Source organism: Colobus angolensis, unplaced genomic scaffold (genome assembly GCF_000951035.1).
Source record: "Colobus angolensis palliatus isolate OR3802 unplaced genomic scaffold, Cang.pa_1.0 Scaffold182, whole genome shotgun sequence".
Classification (NCBI taxonomy): domain Eukaryota; kingdom Metazoa; phylum Chordata; class Mammalia; order Primates; family Cercopithecidae; genus Colobus; species Colobus angolensis.
Window position 1 is genome coordinate 517363 of NW_012114955.1, and position 21525 is coordinate 538887.

Sequence of the window (21525 nt, forward strand, 5' to 3'; positions counted from 1 at the left end):
GAGCCTAGGTAGGGTCGGGTTTCACAGATCCTGGAACTTGGGGTGATTCTGAGTCTGCAGGGACCTCACTGTAGATCTCCAGTGTTAATGCCGCCAGTTCGTCCCCTCTGCTTATTGCCTCCTTCCTCTGGCTCCTGCTGGGCTTTTGTTTTAAACACTGCTCAGTTCAAATTCCAGAAAGAGACGCTTATTGCCTTACCTGGCATCTGCCATTTCTGTTTGAATAGAGCTGTTTTTCCTATTGCTGGCAAGACTGCACATTTGCTATCCTTGAAGCTGGTACAGCACCACTCCCTCCCTCTCTGCCATTCCCCACCTTCTGCGCTGACTTCCCTTGCCCAGCTTGTGGTGTGGGGAGAGAACGGAGGTCATGTGCTGAAAAGCATAGCTGCCCAAGGCTGTCTCCTCAGTGAGGGATGTGTCCTGTTAAGCCCCGTGATTGACTTGTCCGCTACATTCTGACAATAGCTTCCTAGCCACACATGCATCTGCTTAACATAATCCAATTATCTATCATGTACTATTTCTTTCTTTCTTTTTTTTTTTTTTTTTTTTTTGAGAAAGAGTCTTGCTCTTTCGCCCAGGCTAGAGTGCAGTGGTGCAGTCTCAGCTCACTGCAACCTCCACCTCTGGAATTAAAGCGATTCTCCTGCCTCAGCCTCCTGAGTAGCTGGCCCTACAGGCATGTACCACCACACCCTGCCAATTTTTATATTTTTAGTAGAGGCAGGGTTTCACCATGATGGCCAGGCTGGTCTCAAACTCCTGACCTCAAGTGATCCACCTGCCTTGGCCTCCCAGAATGCTGGGATTACAGGCTTGAGCCACTGCGCCCAGCCATGTACTCTTTCTTAACATTCTGCAGCATATAGACCAAATGGCAAATCCAGTCACCAATAACATAGCTTTTACAATAGTAGAGGAAAATAATCTTTTCCTAGCTGGTAGTTAACTTCATGAGCGCAAAGTGTTTTCATCATTGAATCCTCATCTTCCACAACAATCCTCATCTTCCTGGCCCAGAGTAGACATCGGCAAGTATTAGTTAAATGGAGAGTGGAGGTCTGCTAGGTGAGCTGGTGAATTTTTCAGTGTCCCCTGTAGACAGAGGCAGATCCTGTATGCCTCCTGTGCCACTGTGATGTCTGATGCAGTAGTGAGAACACAGTGAGCATGCAGTAGACACCGTTGACTAATCCTTCAAACTATTTTTTGTTTCCACTTGAGTTTTGTCTCCTTCAGCTAATGCCTGGTCTCTTATTGGCGGAATAAGCGCCATTGGGAAGCTGTCACATACTTCCAGCCAAGACCGATTTGTCACACTTCCCTTAGCTCCCACTGCCCAATAAAGGAAAAAGTGAAGACATTTTGAGTCCTGAGGCTTAGTTATCATAAAACTCGACAAAGAGTGTAAAATACTCAGAGCAGTACATAAGTTTCACATAGCCATCAATAGAATCTCTTACAGAGCCCATTATCTTGTTATTAACAAGAATGTGTATTCTTGTTCCAAAGCTGACTGACCAGAGTGTTTGTGTTAATTGACCTAGTTAGCCTATGTCTCTAAATGTATAATTTTTTTAATAGAATGATTGCTCCATAGCCCAGCATTTTAAGTTTGATATTTGTACTCCATGAGTCAAGGCTTGGGTGAGGAATCTCAAAACGGCATAACCAAAATGGTAAGATTTTGTGTCCAGATAATGCAAGGCCTTATCCTTCATTTTATCAGATGAGGCCTGGATAAGTTTAATATTCTATCAATGGCAGAGCAGAATCTAGAATCATGATGTGCTGATGGCTAGCTAAACTATACAAAGTCAGGCAGAAACCTCTTCTTACTTGATTTTATTTCATTTTATTTTGTTTTGTTTTATTTCAAATAGCCATGGTCAACCATTCATATCCCAGAAAGTCTAGAAAAGGTGCGAAAAATAATGAGTTTTTGCTTATAGGCAGATGGACCTATAGAGTTCGAAAGAGGTCAGGAGCAGCAGCCACATGGAGCAGGAGGTGGGGCAGGCATTTGTCTTACCTGCCTCTCCTGTACCTGCCCTTGTGGAAGTCAGTTAAGTCCCACCATGGAGGATCTGTCTTTGTTCTGGCACACCACATAATAGGGAAGGAAAATGCTCAGGAATTTTAGGAATTTTTCTTTTAGGTGTAGTGTTTTGTCTTGTTTTGTGTTTACTAAAACAAAATAGTTTGTGTCTTAAAGGCTTGTATCAGAGGTAAGCTTGGCACTTCACTTGCACCTGTGGCATTTGAGGCACAGCTGAGTTAATATATCTTTATCAGCAGGCAGCACTGCAGTGGTATGTTATCAGAAAAGACAGCTATTAGTGGTAACATGCAGAATCCAGCCAGGCACTTCCTCAACTGGCTGGGGAGAACTTCTGCAGCTCCAGTGATATCTCACTTCATATTTACAGTCCAAGGCCCTGTGTGGCTTGGGAGCGCTCCGTTGCTGCCTGTCAGCCTTCCCAGCTGAGCATTTGCTTTCTTAGAACCCAACTTTCTTTCTCTTTATCTGTTTTCTTTAACTTTTTTTTTAACGTCCATTTTATTGCATCACCAGCCCAGCAGCACAGACATTGCTTGAGAGAAGGTGCAGCATGGATTAGGTTGACTTGCTCCCTGAGCTCTTGGGAGAGGAGGGCACAGCATAACTCTGCTCGCTGCCAGCATGTGGCTTCACCTGGCTTTCAGCAGCAACGATAACTGACTTTTTGGCTTCAGAACGTTAACATTTGTGTGGTCTCCTTTCTATCAGTGGACAGCATATTTTTTGCTCTGTTCCTTGGTCCTTTAGTATACAAAAGCAAGTCTAGAAACTTGATAAACCCTCAGTTGGAGCACTTTTTTTAACGCTGCAAGAAAGCCAGCAGGACCTGCCCCGTCCTTCCATCCTTCTGTCTTTACACCTCAGTCAATACCAGTGTTTTTCAAACTGGGTATTTGTCCCACTAGAGGTTTTAAATCAATTCAGTGTCATAGCCATCTTGGTTTTTTCCTTAATCAAATGGTGAACAGAAGAGAGACTGTCAGTATAACATATATAGTCAAGATTAACCATTGTCTTGTGGAAACATAATAATTGCTAAGCTGGCCTCCAATAAAAATAACCCCCCAAATAAATAAATAAATACATAAATACTGTTCTGGAAAAGGTAATATCAAGATGGCAGAGAAAGAAACATCAGGAAATGGTCTTCCTGCCTAAACAATTGCACTGGCAGAATCTGCCTGATGTGACTATTTTGAAACTCTGGAGTCTGTTGAAGGCTTCTTACTTCCCGTGGTTGTCTACAGGTGTCTGTACCCATATGTAAATATGTATGTGAGTCATAGTAAGAATAAAAAGTTTGAAAAATGCCCATCTACAGTATCTTCTATCTGTAGATGTAGCTTGGCTCGGCAAATTTCTGATACTCAGCCGTTCAGATATCATAAAGCCTGTCCTGCTCTCCTGGCCCTGACTTTGTACCTTAGTCTGGGAATAGACTCTGCCTCTGCCTGATGGGAATGGATGTGAATGGATGTTTACTTATTTCCACTTGAAAAAGGGCACAGAAGCACCCTACTTCAGCTTCCTACTCTTGTGCGCTGGAGCTCAACTGCTGGGAAGTGGACTAGCAACATAACAAACGCCCTTCTTTGCCTTTGTGTCTACATAGAGTGGTTGGGATTTGGTTTCCACAGGCCCAAAGGACTATCTCATGAAAAATGTTTTGAATATATTTCTGCTTGATTTGTTTAACTCCCTGGCCCACTGAGCCATCATGTTTTCTCAATTTAATCACTTGGTGGTCTCCAGGATTCAGGGGAGCTACTGCAATCTCTGTAGCCTGACCAATCTGGTGAGATTTTAGAATACCAAGAGAGTGACAGAGGAGTAGAGTGATACTCAATAAGTGAAGCTCAGAAATCTTTTGTGCCCTCATAGTGAAAATTCAACCCCTTAGTTCCTGCTGCCCAGTGTGGTACCCTAGCTACATCCCAGTTCTAGTCACCAGTTCATAGCAGCCCCACCCAGCAGCACCCCAGTCCTGTCCTGCCCAAATGGCTGCTAAGAGTCAGAAACAAACTGAACACTTGTTTTTGCATTATGCCTGTTTCTGCAACAATGCTTTTTCTGTGGTTGTGTGGCAAGATTGTTCAATGGAATTGTTTATTTTTCTCTCTGATGATTTTGTTCTTGCTTAGTTTGCAGATATAAAAATAAAAGTGTTTTGGCTATTGATGTAAAAAACATGGGCCATCTTTCATTCCATTTTTCTCTAGCCTCATCTCTCCCTGCAGGGTTAATCTCAGGCTCCTTGGCTCATGAGTTTATTGCTGTCTTTTACAAAAATACGTTCCACCCCTCCCTTGCAGGCCGGCACTGAAGTGCCAGGAATGAGGCACCCTGGAGATCTTCCTAGCCATGTGACACTTGGGTGGGGTCTTCATCTGGCCTCTACCTTTCAACGGTGGCAGAATGGTCCTTACTGTCACCTCAAGCTGCTCTCCTGTGGCAGTCTTTCTCCTGGCCTAGCATTTTATTTGATATGGTGTATTCCATTTGTGAGGCTTTGGGGCTCAGAGAGAAAGCTCCATTCTTCATCTTCGGAAAGCCCAATGTATAGCCTATTCCCTTCCTTCTGAGCTTTGTCATCTTGAATCACTGCCCCGGCCAGAAACATGAGCAGCACCTAGCTTTATTCATACATAGAGATGTACCTTCTGTCCTAGCAAGCAGTGGGACCTTGTCTCCCCCAAGCAGGTGTTTGCCATCACCGAGACACCCTGCTTCTGCTGCCCCTATGCCAGATCTCTTGTACATTCCCTTGAGGCTGTTTGTAAATAAAAGGTAGCACCTCTTAGTTCTGCCTTACTGCAGCAGGAGAGATCACAGTGATTCAGAGACACACATACTCCATGCATCCTCCCCCAGATCTTCATCATTTTTGTTTCCTATGTCTCTAGCCCAGTTCCACTTTTTGTGGAATTATGTCTGTAATTATATAGCGTCATTATAGCTACAGTGCGAATTTTTCTGAAATATTTGTAAGTCTCAGGTATCAAAATGTAGCATATTTCATGGTCTGTCACAGATGACCACTGTTAGTGGTAAATATACTTGCAAAACTAACGGGTTGACTCAAAGAAAGAAAAGGTAGTCTTACTTGGTTAGTGAGCACTTTGTACAGAATCCTGTGGTTAGAGACAAAAAAAAGTTTGAAGGATAGGATTCTGTCTTCAGGAACAGGTTGGTTGTGGGGGTCAAAGAGGATTTTGAGGTTTTGAGCACGGCAATTGCTAAGAGTGATAATGACGATACAGATAATATTAATAATAGGATATAGTGAACCTCTCCATGTGGCAGGCATCGTTCTAAATAATCTCTCCTAGTTCACACAGCAACCTTAAGAAGTGGATATATTATAATATCTGTTTTACAAGTAGGGAAACTGAGACTTTCTGAGTAATTTGGCTAAGGTCGCACAGCTAATAAGTGATACAGTTGGGATGTGAAGCTGGGTTTCTTTGGCTCCGGGCACCTAATATTTCATCAGTATTCTGAGGTGTTTTGCTTTTCTTTCTGTCTCTCATTCTGAATGAAAAGCCTATGATACTATTGTGCAAAATACACCCAGAGTTGAGAGAGGAGGCTTATTTGAAAAGTGACACAGAATTAACACTTTTGAATTTGGTGTAAAAGTCAGACAGCAAGGAGAAAATGTCCAGGAGTCAGTGAGAATGGCACTTAGGAGGCAGAATGGCTGGGATAACAGTAGGTGAGGGAGCCATTTCTGTAAGAGATGGCTCAAGCTGCTAGACTGTGGGACCATGAGTTGGAACAGTGCAGGATGAGGAGTTCTTGCTTATCTTACTTGGAAGGCTCCTTGACCCATGTGCTCTTGATAATTCCCGGATGCCATGGCTGAGAGCCCCTATCCATTGGTTCTGCTGTGATAGTGTTGGTTTTTTCCACCTGGAGAGAACTAAACCCCTCCTCCACTTCTCCCATTACCTCTGTCTTCGTCTCAGATAGAAGGGATGGAAGTTAGATTTAACGCCTGCTTCACTGGAGGTGTCAGGGGACCGTCCTTATTGGACAGCAAGCCTAGTGGGCACCTTTTCATCACAGATTCTCCTTTTCTCCTGACGCAGGCATTGAATGCCCCAGAGGAGCCCGAAACCTCCCAGGCTTGGTGCAGGAAGGAGAGCCCTTCAGCGAGGAAGCTACACTTTTCACCAAGGAACTGGTGCTGCAGCGAGAGGTAGGACGTCTTCCTGTTGCTTCTTCTGTGAGGAGGGGTGACAAAATAAGGCTCCCTTGGTCTGCCATGTCAGAGATCAGTCTGTTGCTTTTTCCACTGCTCAGCCTTGCACATCCGTAATCCATTCTTGTGTCTGCCCATATCTTATTTCCCTGAGCCCTGCTTCATTGGCCAGCCACCCCCAAATTGCTTCCCTCCACTGGTGGCCTGGGATGTGTGGTGAACACCAGGCCAGCCCAGCCAGGCTCCTGATGCAGAGAGCTTACATCTTTGCATTCTTCCTCCTTGGTGAATTAGCCTGAGCTGCCTGCCTCCAGCTGGATTCAGAAGCTTGACTAACCCTGTCAGGGGCCAATTTTCTTTGAACATTTATTTGTATCTTTGAGTAATTGCATTTTCTGTAGCAGGTTTTCTGACTTAATTTAATTGTATTTCTGTTTCTGCCTGTTGGGCTGGCTCTTGCACGCAGGAGTTAGGATCTCAGCTGCTGTGGTGCCCTTCTACCTGCTAATTTTGCTCAAGCCTTCGTCAACAGATCCATCTTCTTTCCAGGAGTATACCAGCCATTTGTCCTGCTAGGTGGGCACAAGAAAGGAGCAGCGGGGAGGTGTGCTTGGCTCAGCCTTAGGATTTTTGGATCTGCCATTGTCCCCATTTCTTTTACAATCATCTATAGGGTCCCTCCAGCTTTCATAATACAGAGGTACAAGGTTCTAGGGTCCTAGAGGCTGTCTCTCTAATGAGTCTTCGTAGATCTTTGAGAGCAGATGCGTGGACTTCTTTAGGATGCTTAGTGATAAAAGTACCTGTTTGTAAGCTTCAGCCTCTCAAGCTGATTTGAATTGCTAAGAAATACATGATGCGTGAGAGAACAAGAGAACGCGCCAGTCCGAGATGCTTAGGTTGAACTATCCTGGCCTTGAGAGAAGTGTTGGTTGCCACCTCTTGGATATTTCTTTAGTGCTTGCCTTCTTATTTTGTAGAAGAAAGTGGAGTGGCCAAACAAATCCTGAATTCTCAGTTCCATTTCCCAAACATCAGCTACAACATCTGCTTTGTTGGCTGTCCGTACAATGATTGGGGGTTTGGGGGGCTTAATTGTGTCATCAGATTCACATTGCCCTCCGTTTCATTTTTTGTGAAGATGTTTTTGTTAAGATGCTTATGAAGATGCTTGCAAAGTAAAAATCCTTATATTGACTGGAATGTGCTTCCCCCTCTCCCGTTTTATAGTTACACAATGCTGCCTGAATTTTTATCAATTAAAAATAACCCCGTGCAAGAGAAGTATTTCAAAAATCCAAACACTCCAGTTGTCTATTAAGTGCCTGTTGCAATTTTTGAAGTGGCCCAGGGATTAAGTGGATGGGGCAGATATTATAGAATTTCCCTCTAATTTTGGATAATGAACTGCAAAGTAACTACGTTGGTAAAAGCAGGTGAGTCTGTTCAAATTCATAACTTAAAGACATTGCCAAGGATGCAGCAACAGATTTTTGTTTGTCTGTTGTGCTTTGGATGGAGGAAGGAAATTCCTTCATTGGATTGCCCAAGGCATTGGTTGGTGGCATTCTCATCATTTACTGAGTCAAACTTCTCACCATCATTTGTCTTCCTACATTATTGTCTCCTAAAGTTTCTTTCCCTTTCTTTTTCAACTGTCTTTTTCCCAGCCACCTTCTTGATCATGTTTCTGGCCCACTGATGAGATCCAGAAGTACAAGGGGGTCAAAGAGAATACTGATCACTAAAAAGAGTGAGTGGCCCAAAGCTCTTTTACGCTCCCATGGTTATTGCGACCTCACCTTTGTCTTATATTTGCTAATACTTGACTGTTAAAAAAAATTTTTTTTCTCCAGTTTTCTTTGGGGAAACTCTTTGGTGCTTTTGGCATGTAATTGAGTTTGCAGATCCAGAGTTGATCTTTCTTGATTATAGTGGCCCAATCTTTCATATCCCTAGGTTGAGGGTCTCAATAAGAACCTTTCTGCATTTTCTTAGCTACTTATATGATTACTTGGGCTGGCCATTTTGAAAGTTCTTTACACTGAGAAAATGTGAGTATTCCCTGAACTATGAATAATTCAATAATCTGACTAAAAGATCCGGTCATAGCCTACTGTTCTGAACATTTCCTTTATATTATATATGAAAACTGTTTTCTGAACAGTGTAGGAATGGAGAGGTTTGTATTTTGTTACAAGTTTATTCATTTACTTCTACCTATGTAGTACCTCCATTTTTATTTCATAAGTTGTCTTGGGGAATGCTTCTCTTTGTCCTGCTCCCCCCACCCCACAAAGATCTAGCAGAAGAGGAATGTCCCAGTACATTGGTACTCCTAGATGCAGAGATCCTTCCCACCACCCTCAGTGGAAGTCCTGAGCAATGCATGGATGCCTGAGTGTGGGCCCATGACCTCCCACCTCATGCAGCTCTTACCTTCCAGGCAGCCTCTATCTTGCCCACAGGGCATGACAGTGCAGAAACTCTCCTGGAGTTGAGCCACTGCTAGGATGGCTGCAGTTAAACTGGTTTTTTGCACCTTTTACCTGTTCCCTTGATCATGAGTTTTAGTTCTGATAACCAGGTATTTTGAAGATGTGATTGTCCTTGGCCCTGCCCCATCCTTTCCCTTTAAAGTTTTAAATTTTTTTTGTATCTTTTCTTTGGCCAGAATTTCTCTGTCCCCTGCATGCTTTCCTCGGTTACCATAAATCTGCATTATCCTAGGAAAGATGAAGCCCACAGATTTTAGGATTTCAAAGTACTTCCTGGGCCCCTTTGTGTGATCCAACAAAGGCCAGGTCATCAAGTTGGACTTCCCTATGTGAAACCATAAACTGACCTGAGAAAGATACAGAGGGGAGAGGAGCTGTGTAACGGTAACTGCCCCAGGCCAGCCTTCTGCCAGGCAGAGAACAGGAAGCTGGCATGCACAGTGTCTGGCACTGGTAAAATGACACCATGTTTATAAGTGCATCGTCCTGGCTTTAGGTGGGCCGTGCAGGAATTCCTGCCTGAATTATAGTCTTTCCATCTCATATCTTCATGTGGTGCCCTCAAGCTTTAGACATGTCTTTTATCTCTGTTTTCAGGTGGCTCCCATTATCTTGAGACCTCATAATGCTGCTTTCCTTAAATTTGTTTTACAGTGACGCTAGTCAGCACAGAGCTACTCACATTTCTGGCCACCACTCAGCTCCATTATCTTGACTTCTCTTCTGCCCCCTTATATTGCATTTCTTCTTTTACACCACCATTTTACATGTTGCTCCTCCTTAGCCATTGGTTCCTGTTGGCTTTTGTTCTTTTACCTGAGTTGGAAATCTGGGAAGACAATTCCAACTCAGTGGTCTGGGCATTCTGGTGGTGCTGCCAGCCCCAGGGCAGGAAGAACAGTAAATGAGACACTGTGCCATTACCTGCCTCTCTGACCTTGAAGCACAAAGCAGCCAGGGAACTCTCAAATGACGATCACTTTTACTCAAAAAAAAAAACCAACAAACAGTAAATTCAGTCTTTCTTTCTAGCCTGACTCCGCTGGTATTTAGAATGGGTGGGCAAATCTGTGCCACTGCCAGTTTTTACAATACAGTTTCACTGAAACACAGCCATGCTAATCCTGTTTTTTTGTTGTTGTTGTTGTTTTGTTTGTTTGTTTGAGATGGAGTCTCGCTCTGTCGCCCAGGCTGGAGTGCAGGGGCACGATCTCAGCTTACTGCAACCTCCACCTTCCGGGTTCAAGCAATTCTCCTGCCTCAGCCTCCCAAGTAGCTAGGATTACAGGAATGCGCCACCACGCTTGGCTAATTTTTTTTTTTTTTTTTTGTATTTTTAGTAGAGATGGGGTTTCACCATGTTGGCCAGTCTGGTCTCGAACTCCTGACCTTGTGATCCGCCCACCTCAGCCTCCCAAAGTGCTGGGATTGCAGGCATGAGCCAACCACGCCTGGCCTGGCCATGCTAATTCTTTCATATATTGTCTATAGCTGCTTTCACACTATAACAGCCGAGTTGTGTAGTTATGACAGAGGCTATATAGCTTGCAAAGCCTAAAATATTTACTGTCTGTTCATTTACCAAAAAGTTTGCTGACTACTGCTGTATATGGTATGCTGAATTGGGTTTAAATGGCTTGTAATAGCCCTGAAAATTTAAGTTGGCTCTCCTGTCCCCTGCCATTGAGGCTGGACTGCATGAGATTATTGTATCTGTTGGCTGTAGCTGTGACTATGAGCTGAGTGCCATGTCCCATTGGATAGCATGTACTTGGTGACCCATGCCCCACATACAGCTGACTCTTTAAGGCAGTTCCCTGCCACACAGTCAAGGACAGGAAGCTCTGGTGTGATTTCCCAGTTGGGGAGTTGTGCCTGTTACTAGCATCCCCTAGAAGTAGTGATGAGAGATAGCATTAGCCAATGGGTAAATAACTGGCTTAAAAGTGTAAACTCCTAGGTTTTCACACTCCAGTTTTTATATGGTCCTGCCTATGTGATTCTTTTCTGCCTTGCCGTTCCTGTCTAAAACACTGATTTAGCAATCCCAAGCCATCCTTTCCTTTTTGCAGCCCTTGTTCTGAATAAAACAGTGATTTCAGATCTCTTCTCACTTTCTTCCAGAAGGCAGCTAGCCAGCACATATTCACTGACCAGTTGCTGCCTGCACAGCAGTGTTTTCGCTGCTGTGTTGGAGAAACCTGAACTCTTAGAGAAAGGGCCATAAGGTATTATTTAAAGAGATCAGTGTCATGGTTTAACTCTCTTCACAGTTCCAGGCTGTAGGAGGTACAGTTTCTGAGGACAGGGGCAATGTATGTGGGTTTGGTGATCATTTCTAAGGCCTTTTTCGATGACCCCTTTGTCCTCTCTGAGACATAAGAATTGCTCTTTGCTGCTGCCTGAAAAATGATGTCCTCATGCTGGACAGCCCCAGCTGAAAACTCAGGCTGCTGCCTTGACCTATGTCCCTTCTCCCTGCTGGCATTAAAAGGGAGGATGTCCCCCGGGGAGCTCATTCTGCAGGCTGCAGTGACCAGGGCAGAGTCCTGGGTTTCCTCTCTCTCCCTTACTCCCTGCTTTAAAAAGAAAAAAAAAAAAAAAAACAGAAAAACATTATAAGCAACTGTTGCCATTGGGAAAAAAATTGTATTTATGTTTCAGGGGAATGTGGCCTCAGCCTTGAATATTGGTGTGTATTTATGAAGGGGTGTACGTCTGGGAAATAAAACTTAGAATACAAGAAAAAGTTATTTCATTTCTTTCATTGTAGCTCCAAGTGTGCTGTATCGTGTCTGAAATAGATAAACTGCTCTAAGCAGTTTCAAGTTTATCTCAATCTGTGTCCTTCCTGTGCCCTCCGTCCTTTCCCTACATCACCCTACAAGCACTGTGTTATGTGCTCTGTTAGTCCTTCCCATTCCATCTCTCTGCGCAGGCTCCTTCCCTATTGAGGAGACCCACAAGAGAGGGAACACTAGCAAAGTTATATCTCTGGATCAAAGGGATGAGGACAGTTCAAGCCACAGGGAATTCCAAGAAAGTAAAGGACACCTGGTGAGTGTGAATCCAGTGTAACCTACTCTCCTGACTCTCCCTGATTGCCATGTCCCTTGGGAACCCTCGCTGAGCCACTAATAATTACCTGCTAGAAAAGCAAGCAGGCTGTCTGGCAATGTCATTTATTTTCACAAAGTCCCCTTATTCTAAATTATCTCAGCCACTGCCCAGGAAAAAGGGGACATGTTATGGTCAGCTTTCTAAGTAGCTCTCTCATCCCACAAGCTTTTAAAGGCTGTTTGGGGGCTAAGACCTTTCTCACCTCCCCACACATGCTTGACAGTTCATCACCCACCAGTGGTCTTTAATTTCAAGCAGTTTATTCTTAGTTAAGGGCTATTTTCTTTGAAGAAGGCTCAGGTAAGAAAAACTCCTGTCTTAATAGTGATCAAACCTTAATTTTATATAGCATTTTCTCGTTTTAAAAGTGTTTTCATGTATAATATTTCATTTTAATCTCACAGCAAACCTATAAGAAAAATACTAACCCTGTTTTACAGTTCAAGAAACCAAAATGCACAGTAACTTGCCTCTGTTCACAGAGGTAATGGTAAGACATATACTAAAACTCAAATATCTGCATTCCAAATCAAATGCTTTTTCTCTTCAAATCTTGCCAGTTTTGCTTTTAGAAGGCAATAATTATTTTAGCCATATTTTACCATTTTTCAACCATAGAATACCTGGAACTAGTTAAGGGAATAGTAGAGGACTTCCCTGAAGGTCCCACATTGACTAAGAGTCAGTCTTCTATAGGGCATGGATTCTGATCCTGGATGCTTCCAAGACTGCCGAGGAATTTGAAGGACTGGCTATGCCCATGCCTCCCCTAAATATTTACTCTGCTCTTGCCACAGCTCCTGTGTCTATTGATTGTCTGATTCCTGCTTCATCTGCTGTTTGATTTTTGTGGGCCTTACTTTTCCCATTTGTTCATGTATGTCTATATTCCTGTATCTAATCTTTCTTTTTTTTTTTTTTTTGAGACGGAGTCTCGCTCTGTCGCCCGGACTGGAGTGCAGTGGCGGGATCTCAGCTCACTGCAAGCTCTGCCTCCCGGGTTTACGCCATTCTCCTGCCTCAGCCTCCCGAGTAGCTGGGACTACAGGCGCCCGCCACCTCGCCCAGCTAGTTTTTGTATTTTTAGTAGAGACGGGGTTTCACTGTGTTAGCCAGGATGGTCTCAATCTCCTGACCTCGTGATCCGCCCGTCTCGGCCTCCCAAAGTGCTGGGATTACAGGCTTGAGCCACCGCGCCCGGCCATCTAATCTTTCTTAAAAGACAAATCTGACTGTGTAGGTGCATTTGTTTAAAAATATATATATATATAACTTCCCATTGCCTCTGGGATAAAGTCTCATCTCAGTTTACATATATTCTTGATAACCTCTCCAACTTTATGTCTCACCACCCCCACTCACTTCATAATTTGTGCCTTATCAGAATAGACCTATTATACTGGCAGTTCGCCATATATACCAACATTTTGTCTCTCCCATCTCTCAGGTAGACTTAACACTCTCGGCCCAGCACATCAGTCATCCCCCTTGCTTGCTTTCACACCTGTTCACGCCTGTTCTGGAAGGTGCATCACCTTTTCTTGGAAGCCTTCCCTTGCTCTCCCAGGCTAGATGAGATATCCTTCCATCAGTTCCCACAGCATACATCTGTTGTGTACTTACCAATAGTATACAAGGGATCTATGACCCAAGTCTCTCCCCGCTAGCTTGTAAGCTCCTCACAGACAGGAACTATGTTTTGTCTTTGTACTCCAGTGCTTAGTATATAAGAGATACTCAACAAATAAATATTTGTCAAATCAACTAATTGATTCCCTGTGACCTAATTCTAGAGAATGGGAAGAAGGTCTGTTATTTTGTTGTCCTTTATGGTTCTTTAGGAAAGCTCTCCAAGCTCGGCATTTGTCAGGGTGGGAGGAAAACTGCTGAAGTATTGAGGCTGGACACATGGCTGCTAATTCATCAACTTCTTATTGAAAAAGTCCATAGCCAAAACCTGACTGTGCACTTACTATAGGACCCTCACCTGCCTGGGTCTCCCTATCTGTCCAGCCAGTATATTTAAAGGTAATGAGATAATGATGAGTGTTTTGAAAAATGTTTAGTGTTCAAATAGAAACCATTCATGTCCCTTCACTCTCCAAACATAGTCTGCAAATCTCTCCCTCTCTGGTATGTTTCTGTTTTGTGGATTAGACTGCTAAATGAGCAAGGAGTTAATTTGGAAGTTCAGGTCAACAAATTCCTGTTCGGAGATGGGCTATAAGCTCTTCCTGAATACCAGGTTGTTATCTGTCTATTACAGCCCCTTCACTTCTGGGCTCCTGGCCCTTTGCGAAGTACTTCCAAAAGCCCTAGAGGGCAGGACCTCAAATCCCATTCCAGCCCCTAAATGAAAGTGGCATCACAAGGAGAAGAGTTGAGGGAGAAATGTACCATGGGGGACGCTGCCCCATTGCCTTTCTTCCCCTGACTGCTGGGCTTCCCCTATCAGCTTTTAATGTCTGGAAGGAGCCGAGTCTCCAGTCACTGGTGGCCTTCCCCAAGTGAGCTCAACAGCATGTGCTGATAGGTGCCAGTGCTGTGCTGACTCCAGTGGGATTCCTCTCTGCAAAGCTGCTGGCTCAGCTCAGCTGTTTCCCTGTTCCTCTCCTTAGAACTTTCATAGCCAGTCAAGCATAGAATTGCATCCATTCTTCTGAAATAGGTACAGTGCCTAATTTTTCATTGGCTTGGCCAAGATCCTATATTATCTGTAATTATGTCATACGGGCTGACTGGTGTAGGTTTGATAGGCCTCACTGCTCTCCAGAGGCTAGTGTTCCTATCCCAGGATGGCTGTTGGGATTAGGAGTGGAATGAGGAATAGTTTAGGACCACACGAGATTTGGCCTCCTTGGAACATGTAGGAAGGCCTCGGGGATATAATTCTAGCCCAGGGAAGAAAATCCTTTTCAGCAGACGCTTCCCTTCCCTTCCCCTAGGGAATGGTTCCCTACTATAGTAAACTCTTCCTTAAGGGAGTTTTATGTTTTCTCGTCAGATCAATTTGTTTTTCTTAATGTTGTTCCTATCAAAAAAAAAAAAGGAAGAAATACAGTCTTTAGACCTGACAGTTTCACTTTTCCTCTCCATCTTTAGGTCTGACCCAGCTCAGCCCAGAGTAAAGACGTAAAAGCCTCACATGTGATTTCCTCTTGCATTTTTTCTGCTAGAAGGGTCCATAGTACTTACTTTATGCCTCATCTCAATTGAGGCTGGATGATGAGGATAGTGGGCAGTGATTGCCATTGGAGAATGCACATACTGGATCACATAAGGTCATGAAAGTCCTTGAAACAGAGCCTAGCTAAGCAGAACCCTTGCCACTCATGGTATTCCAATACCCATCTGACATGAAATGGTATTCTTAATGAGCCATTCCTATGGAAGATAGCTATTGCCAGGTACATTCAGTCTCCTGGTCTCCCTCTCTTATAGCTATGTAGGGCCCATGACCTAGAACAAATGGAAAAATGTTATCAGGAGGAAGAGACTGCTGGACTCCCCCAAGAGGTAGGGTTTGTGCTAGGAGAGCTGGGTGCCATTTATTTCATTTAGATACATCAGATGCTCCTAGTAACAATTCTGGTTTCTCTTACCTCTTTAATCATCCTCAATAGTCACTGCTTCTTGAGCTTTGGTGAGTGTTCTATAAAAAAGAAAGAGATGGAAGCTAACATTTTTAATAACAAAGGCCTGAAGAAAGGCAGCTCAGAATTTTTATCTTTCAGGTGAAATACCTTATTGTGAAGTCTATTAATTTCCTTCCGGAAGCCTAATTTGGCAGTATCTACAGACAAGCAGATAATTTCTTGACAAACTAAAGATGACCTCACACAGACCTGCCCACTACTTGTTTTCAGAAGACCTTCTGAACCCAGAGCATTGGCCAGCACCCATGCAGACTTGAGTTTGAGTGTGAGCTTGCTTTGCTTTGCTTTGTTTTTTTTTTTTTTTTTTTTTGAGACAGGGTCTCACTCTGTTGCCCAGGCTAGAATGCAGTGGCACAATCATGGCTCACTGCAGTCTCAACCTCCCAGGCACAGGTGACCCTCCCACCTCAGCCTCTCAAGTAGGTAGGACTACAGACACATGTCCCCATGCCCAGCTAATGTTTTGTATTTTCTGTAGATAGAAGGTTTCGCCATGTTGCCTAGGCTGGTCTCAGACTCCTGGGCTCAAGAGATCTGCCTGCCTCAGCCTCCCAAAGTGCTGGGATTACAGGCATGAGTCATTGCACCTGGTAAGTGAACTTTAATGTGGCATGTTTGGAGTGTCTAGGCTTAAGGCCTCCCTGTTCTGTTTGTCCAAAACATTGCAAGCTGTGCCCATTGTCTGAATATCCCCTGTGGAATTACATAATTCAACTCATATCTTTTTAGAACACAGCTCTTAATATATAATAGCAAGGCTACCTGAGCCACCAGCAAAGCACAAGCAGACTGTAGACTGCATTTGTTCTCCAGGTAGTAGTAACATTGTGGTGTTTCACATGTGACTCCCCCAAGGACACAGGGGTGACTGTTCTGGTGAATGAGCTGACCTTCACCCTGCCCTGTTCTTGCCATTAGCATGCCCACTCCCTGTGTCTGTTGCCAAGGACTTGAAGAGAATCTCCGTGTTCCAAACCTGGCTTTATTGATGAACTTCCCACTTGCTACTCCACCCGTGACGGTTTCTGGTCAGCTACACTTAAATGGATTTTGAAAATGAAAGTGACCAATGGTCTGTTATGAAATGCTGTGGTGCATGAAATAAGATTATGAGCAAGCTTGAGAATTAAGAACAGAGATACCCTAACCTGGTCAAAACAACATGTTTCACATAGTGAGAAAGACTCTTCTTCAGGACATTTAAGGGCGTCTTTTCCTTCTTAACCTAAACTCTGTTAGCATGTGAAAAGTCAAACCTAGGTTCTCATTCCATCTTCACCATTTGCTGTCTGACCATGGACACATTCCTTAGCCTCTCTAAACTGAGGGCAATCTCAGTGCCTATTAGAATTTAGTATGAAGGCTATCCCTAGCATTGTGCAGTGCAGCCATCCTGCTAAACCTAATTGCCTCACCTATGTAAGGAGGGTACCTTCTCACTGGGGTTATTGTGAAAATTAAGTGTACATGTAAACTGTTCCTCATGACCCAAGATATTAAACACTCAGTGAATGGTAGCTTGCAGCATCATTTTTATTATTAATAGAAATTCTCTCAGCCAGGTACAGTGGCTCATGCCTGTAATCCCAGCACTTTGGGAGGCTGAGGTGGGCGGATCACCTGAGATCGGGAGTTCGAGACCAACCTGACCAACATGGAGAAACCCCGTCTCTACTAAAAATACAGAATTAGCTGGGTGTGGTAGCGCATGCCTGTAATCCCAACTACTTGGGAGGCTGAGGCAGGAGAATTGCTTGCACCCGGGAGGCAGAGGTTGTGGTGAGCCAAGATCACGCCACTGCACTCCAGTCTGGGCAACAAGAGTGAAACTCCATCTCAAAAAGAAAGAAAGAAAAAAAAAAGAAATTCTCTCAGGGCTTAACTGAAATTTAGGATTTGAACTTCAGTATGCACAAAACCTATGCACAGCCTAGTAGAGTTCTAGGCTGGATCTAGGTATGTGTGTTGTGAGCAGCATTCAGATTAGAATCAACAAAGAACAATCCTCCCAGTGCTCTTCACTCCCCCAGCCTGTCTAAGCCAGTGACGGCACATAGGCATATGCTACCCCTATTCGGGTTATCCACCCATGGCAGATATTGCCAGTCAGTCACCGCGCTGCTTTGGCTCAGGGCTCAGATCCTTCTCAAAACAGGGATCCTTGCTACTACTACCAGTTGAGAGGATTTGGCACTTAATGGAAACCTATTTTCCATCCTTGGTCTAAGTTTGCAAAGGAATATTTCTTAAAGTACCCTCAGGGCATCAGCCATTCTTTTATTCCGTGAAGTAAAATAACATAAGGTCTCTGTCTCTGATTCCTTATGGTCCCACACATTAGGCAGTATTACGTTCAGTAGAAAACCAAAGGTCTGGAGGTAATGCCAGCAAGTCCTAACCTATGCAAGATGCCTTTTCTAGACTTGGCTATGGACTGATAAGGTGATCACCAAGGGAGGGGTAACACCAGGACTCCACACATACCTCATGGATGTCTAAGGAATAATGGTTTGAGCATCTTTGCCATGTTCTCCACTTAGCATGTGGGTATTTGGAAACTAATCTGCCAACAGTGAGGGCTCTCTGCTTTTTCTCTGTTGATGCAGGTCTTCTCTCACATTGTCACTGCAACTTGAAAATGAGGGATATGGGTATGAACTATCTAGATCCTGGCCATCACAGGCTTCCTTATCCTCTGACAGAATAGCAGTGCTCCTTTGTGTCTCCATACTTTCCTGCCATGACCACGACAACCCAGGATTGCCATAGATTTGTCCTTGACCTGCATTAAGTTGAAGAGTTGGAAGATACATAGCACAGTGCCAGCAGAAGCGCTAAAGAAAGATCTAGGTGGTAACACAGGCTGGGCACAGTGGCTCACGCCTGTAATTCCAACACTTTGGAGGCCAAGGCAGGGGGATCATTTGAGGTCAGGATTTCAAGACCAGACTGGCCAACATGGCGAAACCATGTCTCTAATGAAAATACAAAAGTTAGCCTGGTGTGATGGCACACCCCTGTAGTCCCAGCTACTCAGGAGGCTGAGGCCGAGAATCGCTTGAACCCAGGTGGCGGAGGTTGCAGTGAGCTGAGATCGTGCCATTCCACTCCAGCCTGGGCGACAGAGCCAAGACTCTCCAAAAAAAAAAAAAGGAAAAATGAAAAAGATTTAGGTGTTAAACAAGACTGAAAAGGATAGGAAAAGGACTCCAAGAAGAAGCGTTTGGAAGGGTCACTGTAGTAAGAACAGGTACCTCTTGAACCGGGAATGAAAGAAGGAACTGGAAACTGCTTCACTGTACTGTTTTCCTTTTCAGCTTAACATAATGCTTTCCTCTTCTCCCCTTTCCCTTCTCTTGATGCTGTCGAATTCTTTTTAATGGTTACCAGAAAAGGATTTGGCATTGGGTGTACAGCTAGAGGTGGAAGGTCATGCAAATAAGACCAACAGGTCCCTCCATTCCCCGCCAGCAGCCTGCATGTGCCATTTCACTTCACACATCTCTATAGTGCTTGCAGTGCTGGGGTGCCATTACCTCTCCAGTTAAATAAATCTCAAACCACTGACCCAGGGTTTTCATAGCAGTGCTGCAGCCATATATGAGGAAATGTAACAAACAGTCCATTAGCACTGATTGGATATGGATTTTTGGCCTGGCCACCTGCCACTTGGTAATTTTAGAATAGGGTCAGTTTTGGAATTTGAAGATTCCTTGTAGGAGGGGACTGGTGTTTGCTAAATAGTTGTATCTTACTGTCATGCCCTTTCACAGCTAAGCTCCCTACCTCTGGAGTGAGGGGCCGGTCTCGTGGCCTGCCTGGCATAGAGGGCTAGAGCTCCTTCTTCATCAGCTTCCAGGGCTGCAGACGTGGCCATTTCCAAACACCCAGGGTGCACTTAACCACTTCCTCCTCCTAATCTCAGCATTTCCACTCTAAACGCCACCACACCTGGCTGACAAGTCTTTTTTTTTTTTTTTTTTTTTTTTTTTTTTTTTGCCCTATGTTTTGGCCCTTGAGGTATTTGTGGGAGGAAGATGGGTAGACTGGCTGACTGTGATATCAACTGATTTCCGAATGATACAATTACACCCTGAGTCAGTTTCTGAAGAAAAGCAAGGGTGCCAGGAGCATTGTGAAGGGCTCTCATTGTTTTCACATGTCAGTGACTGCCTGCCTTGGTTTCCCCAGCTGCAAGTGAGGGAACTAAGCCCTCTTTTGCTTTGAGAATGCTAAAAGGTGAATACTCACGTGTGGTGGGGAGGTTTCTAAGGAGACCCAGACCCCAGATGATGCACTGAGAGTGCTGTGTGACCTGAAGAGGGAACTGTGATCAGAACGTTTTTTTCTGTCACCAGCAACTGAATAATTATGCCCAGTTGGTGGAATAGGAGAACTGTTGGTCTGGGACCCTGAGATCTGACCATGATGTTCACAAATGGACTAAACTTTGGCCAATATTTTCTTTTCTCCATGCCATGAAATCTTTTGCATTGCCTTTTTCTGGACATGAGTAGAATACTGACTTTGGCTTCTGATCAGCAGCATATCCTAAAGAGCATCTGTCCCAGAGGACTTAGGGGTTTCCTCAGTCTTTGCTGCTCTGGTTGCACTATTCCTGAGCTGAAGAAGAAAATCAGACATCAGATGTTCGTCTTTGTGTTATGGGTTATTATCCCCAGCCATCATAACCTGTGTCTTGTTTCCTGGTTGTCTGCATAAGGCCGTATTTACATAGAGTTTGTTGTCTTGCCTGTGTGGTCAGTGTCCCTTTCACCCTAGGTTTACAGCCAGACCTCTAACATTTTCACCCAGGCCTCTGATATTCATGCCATGTCTTTTGCCCAGAGTGTTTCAAAGGACAGGCCTGCGCCCTAGATGCCATGATCTTTGTTATTTTCAAGTACGAAGCAAGATAGTTTTGCCTTATTTACTGTCTGTCTATATTTTTTTGGCATGTCAGCCAGGGAGTGAGGTTAGTAAGGTATAGCTAGAGATTGCCCTTGAAGCTTTTGATTCTTGCTTTCCTGTCCAGAATTATAGTCAGTTGTTGAGATAGCCTATCCCAGCACCACTAATGTATGACAACTTCAAAAATTCACGAGGCCTTGGGATTCACAGCAGTTCTCAATAATCCAGCCTCATATCAGGAGAAGTCATATGACTCCACCTGCCCTGTAGCCCTGCTGGAGCACTGCCAGCAAGTGAGGTGCAGAGGGGCCCCTGAGACTGCCCTCCATGGCCAGCCCTTCAGCCCTTCCAGGTGTGAGAAAGGGCTCTTCATGCCACACTCACATGTGCACCCATGCATGCCTAACACCCAGTGACTGGAAGACTGCCTCCAGGGAAATACAGCAGCCTTACACCACCCAGACAGTCTTTCATCTGTCCTTCCTCTTTCATTCTTTTACCCGCCCCCTTGTGTTTCTGTAATTTGTACAGTATCGTTGAAAGGTGTTGAAGAGATCAATAGCAATTCACCTTTTCCCTTATTGATTCAAGTGATGGCAAGAAAAAATGGCAGGCAGTACCAATTCATTTGTCATGAGCTATCCATTTCCTACCAAGCCACCGGTGACCTCTCCCAATGCCTGTTATGTTGCTGATTTACAGTTGGGATTACTTCTTTTTCCAAGCTGCTTTGATAGGAATGAGAGAACCCCTGTGTTTGACTCCTGTAATCAAAGCTGGGTGAAGAAGGAGACTGCAGGTACTGAACAGGAAAATTGCTGTGGAGCGTGGTCTCCAACTCCAAGGCTTTCTTTATTTGAGGAGCTCCCCACCTGTGCTGGGCTCTCTAGCAGAGGCAATACGACATCAGCTGACGGAGTTGCAGTCTCCCCCAGCACTTCCCAAGTCCCCACCCCTAGCCCCTGACCTTTTTCTAAAGGACACAGCCTTCCTTTATTATCTTTTTCCACAGAATGTAAATTGAGTGTGATGACCTCTGTGAATTGGCTCTGCTTTTGCCAAAGGTGCAAA

The 21525-nt window shown here is 44.3% G+C and overlaps 1 protein-coding gene across 1 annotated transcript in view; it reads left to right on the plus strand.

Moving 5' to 3' along the window:
• Nucleotides 1–21525, plus strand: part of SND1 (staphylococcal nuclease and tudor domain containing 1) — a 443852-nt gene that overhangs the window by 333128 nt on the left and 89199 nt on the right. Inside the window, exon 16 of the mRNA XM_011939537.1 lies at nucleotides 6157–6266. Coding sequence (XP_011794927.1) covers nucleotides 6157–6266 — 110 coding nt within the window. The remainder of the gene's footprint in view (nucleotides 1–6156; nucleotides 6267–21525) is intronic.